The sequence below is a fragment of the Ambystoma mexicanum genome, chromosome 8 (genome assembly GCF_040938575.1).
Source record: "Ambystoma mexicanum isolate Mex_15411 chromosome 8, UKY_AmexF1_1, whole genome shotgun sequence".
Taxonomy (NCBI): domain Eukaryota; kingdom Metazoa; phylum Chordata; class Amphibia; order Caudata; family Ambystomatidae; genus Ambystoma; species Ambystoma mexicanum.
This window is the reverse complement of record NC_090929.1, coordinates 1,609,631,280-1,609,648,908: the sequence shown is the minus strand read 5'-3', so window position 1 is coordinate 1,609,648,908 and position 17,629 is coordinate 1,609,631,280. Positions and strand designations below refer to the sequence as shown.

The window sequence follows — 17,629 nt, the reverse complement described above, 5'->3', positions numbered from 1 at the left end:
ACCTGGGAATCGAATTGCAGTGCCTGGCAAATACCGAATACTTATACACAAACCAAAACTGTTGGCTTTGCCAATGCTTGTTTTAAACAGGACTTCATTGAAAGACACGCATAGTGCTTACAAATTGAGTGGCCGAAAACAGACCTGGTTAAGACATGTTCATTTCACCAGCAGTGTGTTTACAGCTCCAATTAAGTCATTAACTCTCACAAGACTGTTTTAAAACATACACTGGCAGGCACTTAGAGTGCACAGTTTTATAGTAAGGCTTGATTAAAGCGAGCTCAGAGTTCCCATTAGGAGGTGCTTTGGGCGGGGAGGGGCAGGAGCTGGGTGGGAATGGCCCTGGGTATTACTATGGCCATGGGCAACCAATAGGTGGAAAAATAACCAAAGAACACGTCAAGCTTTGTGTCTCTCCTCATATTCCATTTCTCCCTAACTCTACTCTAATGCAATCATTTCAGCTCATTGCTGGATCTGCCACCTAGTAACTCAAACTAGAAAATAATGATCTGGCGCAGCCAGTGCTTAAAGAAGGTTTGCATTTAATTTGAGAAACTCTTCGGAACGTATTTGTAAATGAAGGTCGAGGAATACTTAACTAATACTATATCTTTGATGTACAGTAGAGTTGTTCAATGACGTTATGAGTGGTGCTTGAACAGTGAAAATAAATAGACGATAAGACTACATCGAAAGCACAATGCAACATTTTTTGACTGGATCATATGTAATCATATGTAATAATTGTAAGAAAATATGGTGCCGAAGATCATTTCCCTAACATACACAGAGTAGAAAGTGTTTCAAAAGAGCAAGAAAGACATTGTCTAAAAGAGAATTCCACAAATTGTAACCATTTCTAGGGCATTTAAGTACATTGAGGTCAGAGACTTGACTGTCAATGCCAAGGACATGCATAGAACCATTCACATTGAAATTGGAACTTTGCCACATATAAAGGATAAGGTCCAAGCATTTGGAGTGTTCTTTTGATCAAAAGAACTCGCCAGGCCCCCAAATATTTATTTTGGAGCTTTAGATAAATGAACAATTCCAGGCTTTCACCACAGTGCTATGTTCCCGAGTTGAATTAAAGAGCCAAATGTACTTTTGAATAATGTAATTGTATTTGTATTTTAATCAATTAATACAATTATCTTTTATAACACAGTTAATACAGGAGACCATTCTCTAAACGTGGGATTGGGATTCAAACCTGTGCTGTTCTGCAATGTCTTGCTTCCGAGACAAACATAGCCAATGAGCTATCCTCATGGCTCTTTCAACAATTATTATTTTATTTATTTATTGTGATATAGTTTTCAAAAACCTAAAGAATGAATACATCAGACAATACGACAGTTATCATCCAGACATCACGAACAGGAATAAAAAGAAATAAAAATAAGAACATTAAATTAAAATCTGTTTAATGCTGATCTATATATTTATTATGCGCCGAAATCCCACAGGCATCAGGGCGCAGAGGATACAGTAGAAATCTGAAATAGATTAAATCATATCTAATTAAACAAGAAGGTCTTTAACCTTTTCCGAAACACAAGTACATTTTTCTCATGGCGCAGTTCCAGTTCCTAGCCAGAGCTGCTTGAACCGGGAAAGAGCGACCGTTACCCTTCGCGCATTTACTTCTGGGACATACCAGCCGCATCAAGTCACTAGGCCAGTTAACTCTTTCAGAATGTGGAATAGTGGTGTGTTCCTTAAGGAATACAGGTTCTTGTCCGAATAGCATTTAGGAGTAATTGTACTTACTTTAAAATAGATTCTAGCCTCCAATGGGAGCCAATGTAACTTCTTCCTCTGCACTGAGATAGGATCATGTCTCGAGATATTTTTTACAATTCTGACTACATCTTTTTGTAAAATCTGTAGCCTTTTTATGCAACCCTTGCTAGCGCCACATAACAAGGCATATAATTACCAATTCATTTAAACAGTTAGCAATACATTCTATTTAAATTAGTATCCCATATTAAAGGTTTCACCTAACATACCATATATACATTTAATAACTCTCACAAGGGCTAAAAGTAGCGATTTCTAATAACCCACCAACAGACGTTCCTATAACACTTACTCATGAATGTGGCAAAATTGCATTAAAAACTGCTCAAGCGAATGACGTCTCATCAAGTAGGTGAGCTTGCTTCCTAAAATAAGATGTTTCCATGTTTCAATGACATCAAGAGTTTTACAAAGTTGAAAAATTTTTATCACACCAGGTAATGCCTCAGCAGGGCCCCATAGCATCAACAATTATATATTACAATGTAGTTCATTTAACTAAAAAGTTTAAATGGAGAAAATAAACCCCACTATTATTTTCATTACTTTCTGCAACACTGAATTGTATTAACTTGAAATGGTGCTTGCCTGTTTATGTAAATGTCTTTTAGATATAAATTTAACAGTAGCCTGCGCCGCATCTTGAAGGGATTGTGAAGGTTAGGAAGTACCACACTTGGATGGAATTGCTAATGCTAGCAAGTCCCATACCTAGAACTGTGAATGTCAGCATGTGCCACACTTGAATGGAGTTGTGGATATCGGCCCGCGTCGCATCTAGATGGCACTGTGAATGTTAGCGGGTCCCATACTTAGAAATGTGAATGTTGAAGGGTGCCACACTTGGATGGAGTTGTACACATTGGCCTTCGTCACATCTAGATAGGACTTTGAAGGGTAGCAAGCGTCGCACTTGGATGGAATTGTGAATGCTAGCAAGCCCCACAATCAGTACTGTGACTACTGGCATGTGCCACACTTGTATGTAATTGTGGTCACTGGCCTGTGTCACATCCACATAGGACTGTGAATATTACCAACCGGATACATAAAACACAACCACACGGATTAAGAGAAATATAACCCACTAACCAGAACCTCAAATTTCTGCATACTTCACACAAAAACCCACACAACCACTTCTCTCACAGCAAATCGCACGCACTTCACCACACCGCAACAACAAACATTCAAAACATATATCGCAACAACAGCACACAAGGACTCGCTTCGATCCTATACTCACACCCAAGCTCAGAGCACGGTGAAAACCAATCTGAAGCTGCCAACACTACACCACTTCTCACTTTCCTACGCCCTCTTTGCCCACTAACCCAACCCCCACTTCTTTGTTTACAGATCCACCTGAGCGCCTGGGGACCAACTCCGTTGATGACAGCGCGCTATATAAATACCTTTAACATTTAACATTAAATTGGAATCAGCTTGCAGCAATAAGACCCCACCTCAGGAATGTGTGTCGTATGTTTTCAGATGACTAGATGGGTGCTTCTGGACAGTACGATTCACCTGCTTCATCTTGTTCAATCTAGTTTTTACTTCAACAAAATCAAAAGATGTGTATGCTTATAATCAGTGGTCTCCAACCAGTAGCTCGTGAGCTACTGGTAGCTCGCCTGAGGCTTCCCAGTAGCTCTTTGATCAGACACCAAAATGAGCCCTGTGTGTTTATTTTGGTGTCTGAAGTCCCTGGGACTTTTCCGCTGCCCCTCCCACTCCTCCTCCTGTAAAGTAAACAGTCAAAAACTGTGTGCACTGTGAGAGGAGGGGCTACATCTGGGCTTGAAGGGCTTGGGCAGCGTCCCAACATGGGGTTAAATATCAATAACAAAAGTAAATGGGAAATGTGTGCTGTGGCCATTGTCACCAAGTGGTGCAAATGATGGTGGATTAGAAAGGGCATGAGTGCATAAATCTGTGTAAAACAAAGCTGGGGCTGTGATTGTTTCAGTCTCACTGTGTTTCTTTAGATTTATTTCAGCTAGCATTACTTTACATGCTTGTAATTGTAGGCTTTCAATCAGAATGGGAGAAATAAAGATACAGCTGTAATCGCTTTCTCAGCATGCGTGTGTGTGCATAGAAAAATAATCTGTGTGAGTCCCAGCTTCCAAGAAAAAAGGTACATCTCGCTTTGTGTGTTTATGGTAAAACTGTGAATTATTTTTTATATTTTCAGATAGGTTTTAAAGCTCTAGTACCAAAACTGTTTTAAAGTTTAGGATGGAATATGGCGTGATAAGGAGGAGCCCACCTCTATGGAACACTACTAGATGCACTGCATTCTTTTGCTCGTCCACTTACATTTAAAAAACTAAATCTGAATGTAAAGTGACATGTCTAGCAATACCAGGACTTAAATAACACGTGAGATGTTTTACGAAACGATAGTTGGAATTAGGTGTCCTTAAATGCTCTTTTACAGATGGTGCAGTTGTGAAGGGCACAGTGACTCCCATGGCTGAGTCTGTTGTAAGCAAGTTTAAAAATTGTCCTGAATGTATGCCTTCCATGTCGGGTGTGCAATCACTATGGCTAAAAAGGTGTCTGCACTATCAGCCAACGTGATTGCCCATCTCTGTGAATCTGACTTTTTCAATTGAACTTCCTGAAATCAAAACCTTGATCCCGTCTGACAGCATCCGAGTGTTGTTGCTGTTTTAAGCTTAACACCAGATTACTGAGCACTGGTGGATAGCATGCAGGTTAAGCCTTCACAATGAATGTCTCGATTAGTTTCCTACTTCCGATATGCTTAACAGTTTTTAGTAAACAGCATCTAATAAAAAATAAACATGTTTTTGAAGTTATTGATATATTAATATCACAGTAAATACATACAGTATTCCTTTTCTATATGAAAAGCATATAAAGTGCCCAAAAACATCTTGGTCGAAATTCTCATACTCATGGATATCATCACCCTAGTAGCTCCTGACTATTGGCTATTAACTACAAGTAGCTCTTGCCAACGAAAAAAAGGTTGGAGACCCCTGGCTTATATTAATCTGTATTATAGAAAAGAGCTTATCTGCAAAGTACCACCAGTGAGATCTTGTGGCTGAAATAGGCATTTAACGAACACTTCTTGTGAAGATGAAGAAAAAGTTCCATGTAGCATCTCAAACCAAAAAAGTAATTATTTAGAAATCAATAACTTTATAGTGGAAGATCCTAGGAACTTGCGACAAATTATGATTTGTAGATAGAACGTGTATTTAGCAGATACAGAATCCACCTGGTGTGTAATGATAACAAATATCAAATATCTCCATAAATATACATCTCACAGTTATGTCACATCTCAGAGTCCTCCTGATGTGTAGACATTATGGATTTGTATTTTATCCCATTATCACATTAACACCAAAAGTCATAATACAGAAACAAAATGCCTATTTACAAGGTTTGGAGCGATGTTCCCCTCCACCGTTCCAGTCATAAGACTAAGGTTGGATCTTGCCAGTCACAAGATAAGGTGTGAAAGCCCCCACCACTTAGTCACAAGATAAGGGGAGGAGTTGTACATTATAAAATACCTGGCACACAGATAGATAGGATCAAAGAGGATCAAGAGAGATTTGTGGATCTTACTAGAAGGAGATGGCAGACTGGGGAAGAGAACTGAGACCAACTAGTGGACTGGTTACCTTACAAGCTGCAGAAAGGAACCTTTTCAGAAGGCCATACTGGAGACTGATTTCCAGCTAGGCAGCTGAAAAGGATCTTGCTGATGGAGTAACTCCAGACTGAGAGGGTCCAAGCTGATTCTCCAAAAGAAGAAGCCACCTTTAAAATGTAAGTAAGAAGCACAAATATAGCTCCACATTGTCCTATAGTGCAGTCCATGGTAAATCACCGGAATAAGAGGGCCCGGGAGCAAATGGGGAGGCTAATTTGGTAGAAACACAGGTGCCGTATTAAATAAAATGCCCTGTGTCTTCTATTTAACTTAAGTACCAAGTTAGATTTCATATTCAATAAATCGAAGTATTGTTGTAAAACTGACATAATTCCATGACATTTAAATGCAGTTTGTGTTATTGTAAAATTAAGTACTCTTTAAAATAGAATCTGTGAGTTCCTACCGGCATAGAGAATGACGTAGGCCATAAAGTCGTCGTGAAATATCATTGCTAGACAGAAAATCATTTAACGTTGTCACACATGGGATCCTATTAAAAAAATAGATACTTGTGCAACCGAAAGTAGCTCAGCATATTCTTCTACTCAAAGGAAATCATACAAAATGTAAAACACATGCAATCCTTTATCCTGAAATTCACGGGCAGACTATGTGTGAGGTGAAAGGGTACAGGTGGTTTAATATTGTACCTTTGACAGGGGATATTACTTCTCAAGCCCAGAATCTGTAGATCTGAAGGCAAATGAATAGAAATAGATTGAAAGCGGCGCACACAGACATATTCATTGAAAGTTGTACATGCACATGTTCACTAAAGGCTCCATGTCATCTATGAAGCAGACTTCTATAAACTAGTCAAGGAGAAAAAGATGGCTCGCCAAAGGATGCCCGCCCGCCGGACATATATGAAGACATCCGTAGCTTGGAAAATTCCAGCTGTTTCTACCCTGAACTCATGAACTGTCTGTTCCCTGGAAACCAGAATAGTCCCAATTCCCAATGTAATAGTGACACATTGCATAAGGTAATGTGTCAGTGATCTAACACAAATATCTATTTGTCTACTGTGCAACCAGTGTACTATCGGGTGTACAGTTTTCTTTTTGAAATGTACCTGGTTTGCTGCAGCAAAATGCTCCTATGTACTGCAGGAGGCCAGAAATCTGAATTATTGGAATGTTCAACGTATTGCCTTATGGAACCGCCTGTAAATCCAATTCCACCCAAAGAATACAGTGTGAAATGCAGCCTTTTGGCCAATTTTTAAAACAAATGCTTTGTGGGAATGGGATAGTGGGAGTATCCTCCTAAGATTCACTTCTGCACCGTTCTCCATATATCCTGTCAAAATGTCTTAAAAGAAAAAATACAATGGGTAACAGGAGAGCACTACTCACCTTGTGATTGTATGAATCTGCTATATAAAGCAAGTTTCTCTTCTTGTCCCAGGCTACTCCCAATGGGTGCTGCAGCTTAGCATTAATTCCATTGCCGTCAACATCTCCAAAGGCAAATAAATTCTAAAGAAGCGTAGAGGTTTAGTATCATTATGTTAAGATCAATCAATGTAGGTTTAATTCAGGATACAAGATCTATGCAGCACCAACCATCAACAAAATGACACAATAGGCTTACATCATGAATAGCCATTCAGAAAGGGTTATACATTCACTAGTAAATAACACTAAAATAACAGATATTGCATTAGAGTAGTACACAAGGAATTCAAAGTCCATATTAATAGTTTACTAAATCTGTTATCATATGCACATCATTAGTAGATTTAAAAAAAATATATATTTTTCATAAACTGGGCATTTAGTCTTCAAGTTAAATGTGAAGGAATTGGTTCGTAAACCTTATATGAGAAAATCTACGGGCATTAGAAAAGGTTTCCTTCAACTGTAGGATTTCTGTAGGAAAGAAAAATAAGCACAGGTAGTGTATTTGCTGTGCTTTCTTATTGAATCAACATTTAATCAATTTTGCTTCATGGAAAAAGAATGGTTTAATCAGAGAGGAGTTTAACCGTTCATATTTTGCAGTCCATTTAGTACAGTAAAAATGTAAAAAACTGAGTGATAAAAAATGAAACAAAACGGCAATGCCACTGTAATGCTCCAGAAAGTATGATAAGGAACAAGTTACTTACCTGTAACTGTTGTTCTCCAGCATGGGTCTGGCCTGGATTCACATGCTCATGAATATTCCCCATCGTCAGGCTGGGAATCCTCGGTAAAGACAAAATCAGTATCAGTTTCGTTTCTGATCTGTCTTTCTTAGTAGTAACCAATCACTGGTCTCTGGGTCATACTGCCCCCAGCCAATGACCACCCTCTCCCTAAGCCCCGGCCCAGGCATCCATCCTCAGATTTGGTAGCACGTAAAGTGGCAGAATTACCAAGTGAAGAGCCGCAGAGGGGTAGGAGGGAGGGTTCAATTGTGATTCCATGCCAGACCCAAGCTGGAGAACAACAGTTACAAGTAAGTAACTTGTTCCTTCTCCAGCATGGGGTCTGGCATGGATTCACATGCTCATGAATATAAGAATACATAGCAGTATACACATGCACAACCACGGGAGGTGGCAAGGCTCAACATTAAGCATTACATAAACTCAACAGTAAGCAACTCTTACCTCCTCACCAGGCCCACCTTCAGGCGAACAGGTTACGCAGCACTGCTTGACCGACCCTGGACTCCTCCCTGGAATCCCGGTCGACGCAGTAGAATTTCGTGAAGGTGTGCGTCGACCTCCACGTAGCAGCCCTGCAGATGTCCAGCAGGGGCACACCAGACAAGAATGCCGTAGTAGCAGCGATCGCTCTGGTCGAATGGGCTCTCGGACTGCCGGGCAACGGTCGGTTTGCCAACCGATGACAGTGCATGACGCAGCCGGAGAGCCATCTGGAAATGGAAGCCTTCGAGAGGGCCTTCCCATGGGTCACAGGTCCAAAGTTCACAAACAGCTGTGATGTCTTCCAAAAACTCTTTGTGCGGTCCACGTAGAACTTCAGCGCTCTAGCTACATCCAGCAAGTGCAAAGTCCATTCGGCCGGCGACGAAGGCGACGGGAAGAAAACTGCCAACACCAAGGGCTCGTTGAGGTGGAAGTACGACGGCACCTTGGGCGTGAAGGAGGGGTGCGTCCTCAGCACCTCCCTCATGGAAAGTCAAGTATGGAGGCTTGCAGGATAGGGCCTGAATCTCTCCCACTCGTCGTGCGGAGGTGATGGCCACAAGGAACGCTGTTTTCCACGACAGAAATTTCAATGGTGCCAAATGCAGAGGCTCGAATGGCAGCCCCATGAGCACCATGTGGAAGCACCACGTTCAGCTCCCACGCCAGGGCCGGAGCCTTCACCGGCGGGAACGATCGGAACAGTCCCTTCATAAATTCCTTCACCAGGCGATGAGACCAGAGGGATGACCGTCCCGTAGTTCTGGTGTAACGTGAAATCGCTGCAAGATGGATCTTGATGGAAGCGTGAGCCAGCCCCGCCTTGGCCAGCGACAGCAGGTACGGCAGCACTTGAGGGGCCATATTTCGCTGAGGGTTCATCTTCTGTGCACGGCACCAGACAGAGAACCTCTTACACTTGTGTCCGTAGCACTTTAGAGTTGAGGACGCCCTGGCCTTTGCAAGCACCTCCTTGCAGTCCGCCGGGATATCGTACCCTCCAAACTCTAGTACTGCAGGAGCCAGGCCTGCAAGTTCAGCGACTCCGGGTCGTGATGGAGGATGGCGCCTCCTTCTCTGGAGAGAAGATCTGCGTCCGTCGACAGTCTGAATGAGGGGAATGCTGACAAGTCCAGAAGGTCCGGGAACCAGATCGGTCTCGGCCAAGCCGGTGCGACGAGGATCATCCTGCACCGGGACCTCTTGAGTTGGTTGATGAGTCGGAGCAGCAACAGAGGAAATGCATACAGGAACAGGCCGTCCCAGGGGAACGAGAAAGCATCGCCCATGCTCCTCGGCTGGGATAGCCTCCTGGCGAACCTCTGGCACTTGGAGTTTGTCGCCGTTGCAAACAGGTCGATCTGGGGTTTGCCCCATCGTTGGAAAAGTTGATCCACCTCATCCTGACGCAGCTCCCACTCGTGGCACGAGCACAGCTCCCTGCAGAGTGAGTCGGCGATGAAGTTCTTTATTCCTGCTAGATGGAAGGGCACCAGAAACATCCCATGGGCGACGGCCCAGTGCCACAGATCCTAGGCCTCCTTGGACAGGGCTCTGGATCTGGTGCCTCCCTGCTTCCGGATGTAGAACATCGTGGTGGTGTTGTCGGTGAAGATCCTCACCACCTTGCCCTTGAGGGACGGGAGAAACGACCTGAGGGCCCAGAACACTGCTCGGAGCTCCAGGATGTTGATGTGGAGAGACCTCTCCTCCGGGAGCCAAAGGCCTCTCGCGTGAAGATCTCCGATGTGCACTCCCCATCCCTCCAGGGAGGCGTCCGTCGTCACCGTCTCCTGATGTACCGGGGTCTGAAAGTCCTTGGCCGCCGCGAGATGCGTGCGGGTGCCCCACCATCGGATCGCTTGGCAGAAAGCCTTGTTGAGCGGGATCCTGTCTTCGAAGCTGCCAGTCGCTTGTATCCAACGGGCGTCGAGGAACTCTTGTAGAGGATGCATCCGTAGCTTGCACAGGCGCACCAGGTAGATGCATGAGGACATCATTCCGAGCAGGGCCTTGATGGATCTCACCCTGGCCACTGTTAGGCAGAAACCTGTGCAGTTCCCTTAGGGAACACTGCAAAAGATTTAGGACTACAGGTGTTAGCAGTAAACCCACTTGGTAGCAGTCTGTACCGCCCAGATTTACCTGGTAGCTGTGGCTGAGCAGTCAGACTTCTGTCAAGAAGAGTTAGGCAGTATGCAAAGTATACACAATAGGCACTCAGACACACCAATACAAGCAAACACTGACCAGAGCTTTGGTATCAATGTATATAATTATTTATTTAAAAACACACTGTTTGAAACACTCCAGCACTCTTGTTGTAAAATATTCTAAACACAGTTACTATTGTAATATATACACCCCTTTTTCCTTATCAGATAAGTCACAGTAAAACACTTATTTTCATACAGAGGTGAGCGCTTAACTAGATGGCATTCCAATAAGTTTGTGAGAAAGGGAGGGAAAAAGACAGAATATGGAAAGGTACACCACTCTAAGATTCAGGAACACTGTTCGCAAGGCAGAAGAGCAAAGGTCACTGGTGAGCCAAAGTCCAAAGGCTGGGCCCACTCTTAGAGAGAGCAGAGCACAAATGCGCCCAAGATCACACAGTTACACTAGGCTTAGAAAGTCTTGCAAAGGGTTCAAAAAGAGTTTAGAGAGGCTTAGGAAAGTTTAGCCAGGGTGTCCCAGGCTAACCCAGGTTCGAAAGCCGGGGGCTAAAGGGCTAAATCTACCCCGTACAGTCGGTAGCAAGGGAAGCCAAGCGGGACACGGTACCTTAAGTGGGAATGATCCTCCAGCGGTGGCAGTTGTTCCTGGCAGTGGGTGCAAGTCGCGTCGTCGTCCAGGGGAAGAGAAGATCTCGACTTGGAGGAAAGATGAAGGTCGTTGCACTACCAGGGAAGAAACCAGCCGCAGAGTTTTCCGGTTAAAGGTGGTACCTTTGTTCGCGGTCGTGGTAAAACGTGTTATCCCGGTTGCCGGGGTGCTTGGCACAGGTAAGGCGGCCACGAGGTACGTCGGGAAGGCGAAAAGACGGTGAAACTGGTTATCCCCACCAGTCAAAGGAAGAAGACTATACGGCGGGAGATCTCCTCTGTCGTTGGGAAAAGTGGTGAGATGGTTCAGCAGGGCTCCACCGGTGGTGGCATCGTGGCAGGTCGGCTCAGCTTCTCCCTCGTCGGATTCTTAGGTCCTGTGGCGACTTCTGAAGTTCTAGTCCCCAAATCCCTGCTTTTATGCAGAAAACCCCCATTCACTCAGCCTAGCTGTCACTCAAACATGCTAAGTGGTGAGCCGGCCGGCTCACCACTTGGGCCAATCAGGACGGAGTGCGACTTGAGTTGCCTAGGCAACTCAGTTCAGGGTGCCTAAATCTCCCTCCACCCCTCCTAAGTACCCCAGGCAGCGTGGCACCACTTTGGAGGGCTTCTGTGGAGAAGCCCGCCAAAAAGTGGAACAAAGTGCTCGACTTGGGTTGGAGTCACAGAAGAGAACACAAACGCCATTTTAGAATCAAGTTTTGGCAAAAAATACCAACCGGAGAATTAATATTAATTAAATAAACCGGCGGTATGTTCGAGGCTACCGTAAATAATTAAATAAAGATAGTAGCCTAAAACAATGGGAAATCCCATAGGAAAATATTTGCGGTTGAATATAAAAAGTAGTATCCACTGCCACCAGCCAAAACTCGATCAGGGGGGACGGAGACGTGCCCCCACGACTAACAGACCCAGGGGCAATGGAATTGCCCCAGCCAGTACGTCCACAATATGATGGTTTGTACTGGTTCTGTTCAGAATTTAAGACTAGTAAAGTCAATGGTGACTTTACATGCCCTGGGAGACAGTAGTCAGTCCCAGGGTCTGGAGTCTATACTGGGGGGTCACTATGACACCCCTGCGTTACTGCACTGAGGGTGCTGTGTAACAAACATCACAAAAACACATGAACACCTATGGGGTAAAAGACCCCATAGCCCATTAAGCACATCTAGATTCAAAGAAACACACTCAAATCATGCACAAGAGTGAGGGTAAGAGTCTCACTCTTGGCAGGAGAAAAGAATAAACCCCAAAAATCCAGCAAAGCTGCTGGGGGACTCACTAGGTTAGGAAATTCAGCCTAAACAGAGAATTCTCCCTAACAGCCACGTCCGTGGCCAGCAGGCGCTGCACCTTGCCCAAGATGGCCTTCGTCCTTTCCTCAGAAAGCAAAGCCAATCACGCCAATATACCGAGTTTGGCTCCCAGAAACAGTGCGACCTGCGACGGGACCAGGATTTCGAGTAGTTGATGGAGAATCCCAGGTCCGTGAGAAGTTGGACGGTCTCCGCTGTGTGTTTGACGGCGAGTTCTCTTGTCCTTGCACAGATGAGCCAATCGTCCAGTTAAGGGTAGACGTGGATCCCCCGCAGGCGCAGCCGCGCCGCCATTGGTCTGAGGCACTTGGTAAACACCCTGGGTGCCGACTTCAGCCCAAATGGCAGGGCCTTGAATTGTTAGTGCCGCCACTGGACTACGAATCTGAGAAACTTTCAGGGTCCTTTTAGAATGGGGATGTGGAAGTAAGCATCCTCCAAGTACAGCGACGATAGGAAGTCGACTTCCTCGAGCTGTCCCAGCACGTGCTGGAGGGTGACCATCCGCGCCTTGATGTATTTGTTTAATCGCCGCAGGTCCAGGATGGGGCACCAACGGCCTGTCTTCTTTCTGACATGGAAGTACCTTGAGTATAATCCGGAGCCCCGGAGCCTCTTGGGGACGAGCTTGATGGCACCTTTCCTGAGCATCGCCCTTACTTCTAACAGCAGTTGAGGGACGTGATTTTCCTTCCTGGCCACGGGAGGAATGCAGGGGCACTTCCTTAGAAATTTGAGAGTGTGCCCGTGGGCCAGGGCATCCAGCACCCAACGGTCGGTGGAGATGGACTCCCACACGCTGACGAACTTTGCCAGCCGGCCTCCCACCGGGTTGCTCAGGTGGGGGCCCGACGCTATGGCCGGTTCAGTCCTGCTTGGAGGCAGCCTTGCCTCCTTGGCGACGACAATGAGATCCTCCTGACCTGCCGTGTCCTCTGTAGGCCTCCTGTGAGGGGAGCGGGCTGCCCGGCGGTACGTCGAGGAGCTGCCGCCGGATACCTTGGAGGCACCCTGTCTGCCTCCGGCGTTCCGAAAGGGAGGCCGTCTTGCTGCAACACTCCCAAGGCCCGAGCCGTCTCCGTGTCGGTCTTGATGGCCTGAAGTGACTCATCCACTGTTTTTCCAAATAGGTTGTTCACGTCGAAGGGCATGTCCAAAACTCTGGTTTGCACATCCTGGCGGAAATCAGTTGCCTTGAGCCATCCCCGCCGTCGAAGGCAAACACTGTTCCCCAACTGGCGTAATCCGGTGTCAGCGATGTCCGTGGCCACTGTTATGGCGTGTTCTGACGCCACCTCATCTTCCTGCAGGATCTCCAGGGCCTCTGACCTCTTGTCGTCCGGTAGGAAGTCCAGTAGGGGAGCGATCTTGTACCACAGCTCCCTGTCGTAGCGGGCCACAATCGCTAGGGCGTTGGCCGCCTTAATTGTCATCGCAGCAGACGAGATGACTTGTCGTCCCATGGCGTCCAGCTTCTTCCCCTCGCCGTCGGGTGGGGAGGTCGAAGTTGAGGATGACGCCCCCGCCGCCTTCTTCTTGGCGGCCGCCGAGATGACCGAATCCGGGGTCGGCTGAATCCTAAAGGCATAAAGGGGCGGAATCGGGGACCCGGTACTTCTTCTCGTAACGATCCCGCTTGGCAGGCGTCGTAGGCAGGTTCTTCAGGAGAGCAAGTCCCTCCTCCCAGATATAGTCAATCAACAGTACCGCGAGGACCCTCTTCCTCTTGGCCACGCGCCGCTGATAGAGGAAACCTTCCTTCTTCTGTTTCTGAGGGCAGAGCCGAAAAAGCTCGGATGCCCTGGCAATCATGGCGTGGAAGGAACCAATTTCGTCGGGTGGGGAGGCCCGAGGGAGTGGTGATGGAAGGCCCATCTCGTGGTCACCACCGTCGTCATCCGTCCCCGCCATGGCCGTATCCGTTCCCGTGTCATCCCTAGGAGACGGAGATGACGGCTGAGCGGGCCGCCAGGACTGGAAATGCGGGGGGGTGAACTCTCCTCTGCTTGTTCAGAGGGCTTCCCGACGGGCCCGGTTCGTTGGGGTTAGGGGTAATCTCTTCCTTATCTTCCTTATCAAAATGGCCACCGAGTTGTCCTGAGGCTTGGGCACTGGCTGCGACGGGCGTGATGGTTACTCCTCCTCCACGGGAGCCTCGTCGGCGCCACCGTCGCTCTCTTTGTCCGCCTCCTCAGGGTTCCCCCCATGGGACCGGACCTCCTCGAACCTCTTGTTGAGGCCCCTCATGACTGGGGTCTTCACGGGAGGTCTTATCGATGGGCTGAAAAGAGGATTCCTTCCGTGGCGGCAGGGAAACTCTGGGCCCCGAGGTCGCTTCCACTGGGTTAGCCGCCACAGGCTTCGCCAGGGCCGCCGTGACTCCCTTGATAGAGGCCTTCACTGGGTGAATCAAGGCCTTCACCACCTTGGGCGTGCTTTAGGCCTTCACCTTGGGGGAGGGGTCACTGCCTCGCTCCCCCTCGGCTGATCCCTTCGAGATCGACCGGGGCCTCTCCAGAAGCTTAGCCGAGTTCTCAGATTTGCTCTTCCTCGAGCCAGAGCGTTGGCTCGTGGTTGATGGCGTTGGTGAAAGTGCGCCCTGCCTGGCAGCTGAGGAGCCGACCCTTCGGCGCTCCCAGTGCCCGCGGACTCGCAGTGCTTTACCTTCTGTTGGGCCCCCCCTCGCCGGGGCGTCATCACAGGACTTAGAAGACCGCTCGGACTTCTCACCTGCTGGGCCCTTCTCCAGCCAGCTGGCGAGGCGGGAGCGACGATCCCTCATAGTCCGTTCCGACAGGTTCCTGCAAAATGCACAGTCCTTTCCCACGTGCGTCTTGTCTTCGTGAAGGCAGTAGAGACATCTCGAATGCTCATCCTCCTTGAAAACATTCTGTAATCCGCATCCAGGGCAGTTCCTGAAAAGCTTGGATCCGGGTGTCGAGCTTCCCTTGTCCTGGGCCATGTCCACGAGGTAGGCCTCAGACCTTCTGGAATCCTCCAAGAAGCGTAACTCGACGAAAGCTTTGCCCTTGAGGGGCATAGAAAATTCCGAAACGGGTCCCCGTTGATCAAAAGTATAAACGGTGGAGCTTGAGGCTCGATTGACCGAAAAAATGAGATTAAACTCTTTGAAAAATCCCAAAAACGGAGTCAAAGCTTGAGAGCTATAGCACGAGGACTCCCAACACTTGAACGTGCGGTAAAAATCTGAGCATGGCTGCCAGGGGCGGGGCTTAGGGAGAGGGCAGTCATTGGCTGGGGGCAGTATGACCCAGAGACCAGTGATTGGTTACTACTAAGAAAGACAGATCAGAAACGAAACTGATACTGATTTTTTCTTTACCGAGGATTCCCAGCCTGACGACGGGGAATATTCATGAGCATGTGAATCCATGGCAGACCCCATGCTGGAGAAAAGGCATATTATTCTATCCTCTCTTATGTATGGTATGTATTGGAATCTAGCTAACACATGATTATATTTTACATTAGGCCCAGTTAGCATACCATTGCAGGTTTCCCAAAAGAAGTACTTTGGCCATCATTAGCAATTTACATTATGCCAAGTGATTAAATTACATTACCAATTTAGAGATGGCAGGGTACTCGGAACACACGCAAGTACTCACACACATAGTCATTGTCACACTCGTACTCAGTGACTGACCCACTTCCACACTTCCATCTAGGTCACTGTGAATTCACAGTCGGCAGGAGAGTCACTGCCTAAATCACGTTGGCACTTACATCCACTCCCCCACCCTCACTCACTCACTCACTCACTCACTCACTCACTCCCGTTGCTTTTATTACCCTCAGCTTGACATCCCAAGTAAGCTTCACACTGCTAAGAAGCTCCTAGCTTGGCAGTCCCAGTTAACTACAAGTTTGTCATTTCCATTTAAGCCAACATCCCCATTTAGGACCCAATTTGCATTTCCATCATCTCCCGGTTGGACATTCCCAATAAGGCTGACAGTTTGACATTACCAGTAGGCATCCAGCACTAAAAAGTTATAAAATATCCCAAAATGTCATGAATAGTAGGGTCCCACTGGAGGGACCCTGTTTGTGCAGCTCAAACAGACAAAGAACACATTCCTAGATCCCACAGAACACATCACACTCAGACATGCCGTTCTATATCCTAAGGATAACAAGAATGCATGCAATCAGATAAGGTGACATACGCTTTACAGTTCTCACCTTAAAAAAGAGGGGAACGACACACACTTCATGGGCCGAATGACTGAGAAGGTAGGTGGCAGTGCTGGGGTGGGGTTAGCCTGGGGGACATAGAGCTTCAGGTGAGGGGAGAGCAGAAAGTGGTCAGTCCAAGACAGAGGAGTGGTGAGAGGGTTCGAGAGGGGGATGTCTGAGGAGATGAGAAGATCCAAGGTGTGCCCGGCAGAGTGTGTTGGACCAGACGGTAGAATGGAAAGAGACAGAGTATCGCATAGGTTGCAGAAGAGCCCCAAGGAGGGATTAGAAGCACCCAGGTGTATGTTGAGATCTCTGAGGCGAAGTTGAGAGGTAGAGGCAAGGAGAGAGGAGGAGAGGTCAGCCCACTCAGAGGAAGAGGGCGACCTGGCCAGGGGGTCTGTAGATGGTGGCCATAGTCGGAGAGGCCAGGATCAGGCATCCAAAGGAGGAGGAGGCCTGCGTCGGAATTACAGAAGCAGGGACCCACTATGGAAAGATCAGAGCTACTCAACATGCATTTCTGACCCGTCCCACACCCTCTCCAACCCCCCCCCAGTAATCCAGATGGTGCTTTGATAGCCAAAGACCACTCCCACTGCTCTCCACCCCTACCCCTACCAACACCACCGGCCTAACATTCTCTTCACCTACCTCGGCCACATCTCCCTCGAAAAACATGACCTCAGACCACATAACCTCTCCACCCCCCGACCACCACCAACACCACCACCACCAGATCACCCCTGGCCACGCCATTCCCCTCACTCAGTAAGGCACGTCTTGCCCTTTCCTGAACGATCACCTCATCCCCTTCTACACAGACCCCCACCTACCCTCTCGCACACACCTCTAGCACCCCAAAACACAAAATGATCAGAGACCGCCCCTGTACCTCAACTATAAATGACTCGCCAACCCTGCATCAGTCTACCCACCCCCCTTCCTAGGCCCTCTATCACACCCTCTCTGTTACCCATGCATCCCACTTCCCTATTTGAACACAACCTTTCCCCCTTCCATCCCAAACTACCTACAACATCACCACATCACCCTTTCTCTGGGGACCAAACCAAATAGCCCAAAGCCTGACTCCATTGAATGCCCCAGCTCCACT

The 17,629-nt window shown here is 47.3% G+C and overlaps 1 protein-coding gene across 1 annotated transcript in view; it reads right to left on the bottom strand.

Annotated features, from left to right (window-relative positions):
* Window positions 1-17,629, bottom strand: part of NHLRC2 (NHL repeat containing 2) — a 1,194,979-nt gene that overhangs the window by 271,092 nt on the left and 906,258 nt on the right. The window contains exon 8 of the mRNA XM_069611865.1: window positions 6,880-7,002. Within this exon, the coding sequence (XP_069467966.1) occupies window positions 6,880-7,002 (123 nt within the window). The remainder of the gene's footprint in view (window positions 1-6,879; window positions 7,003-17,629) is intronic.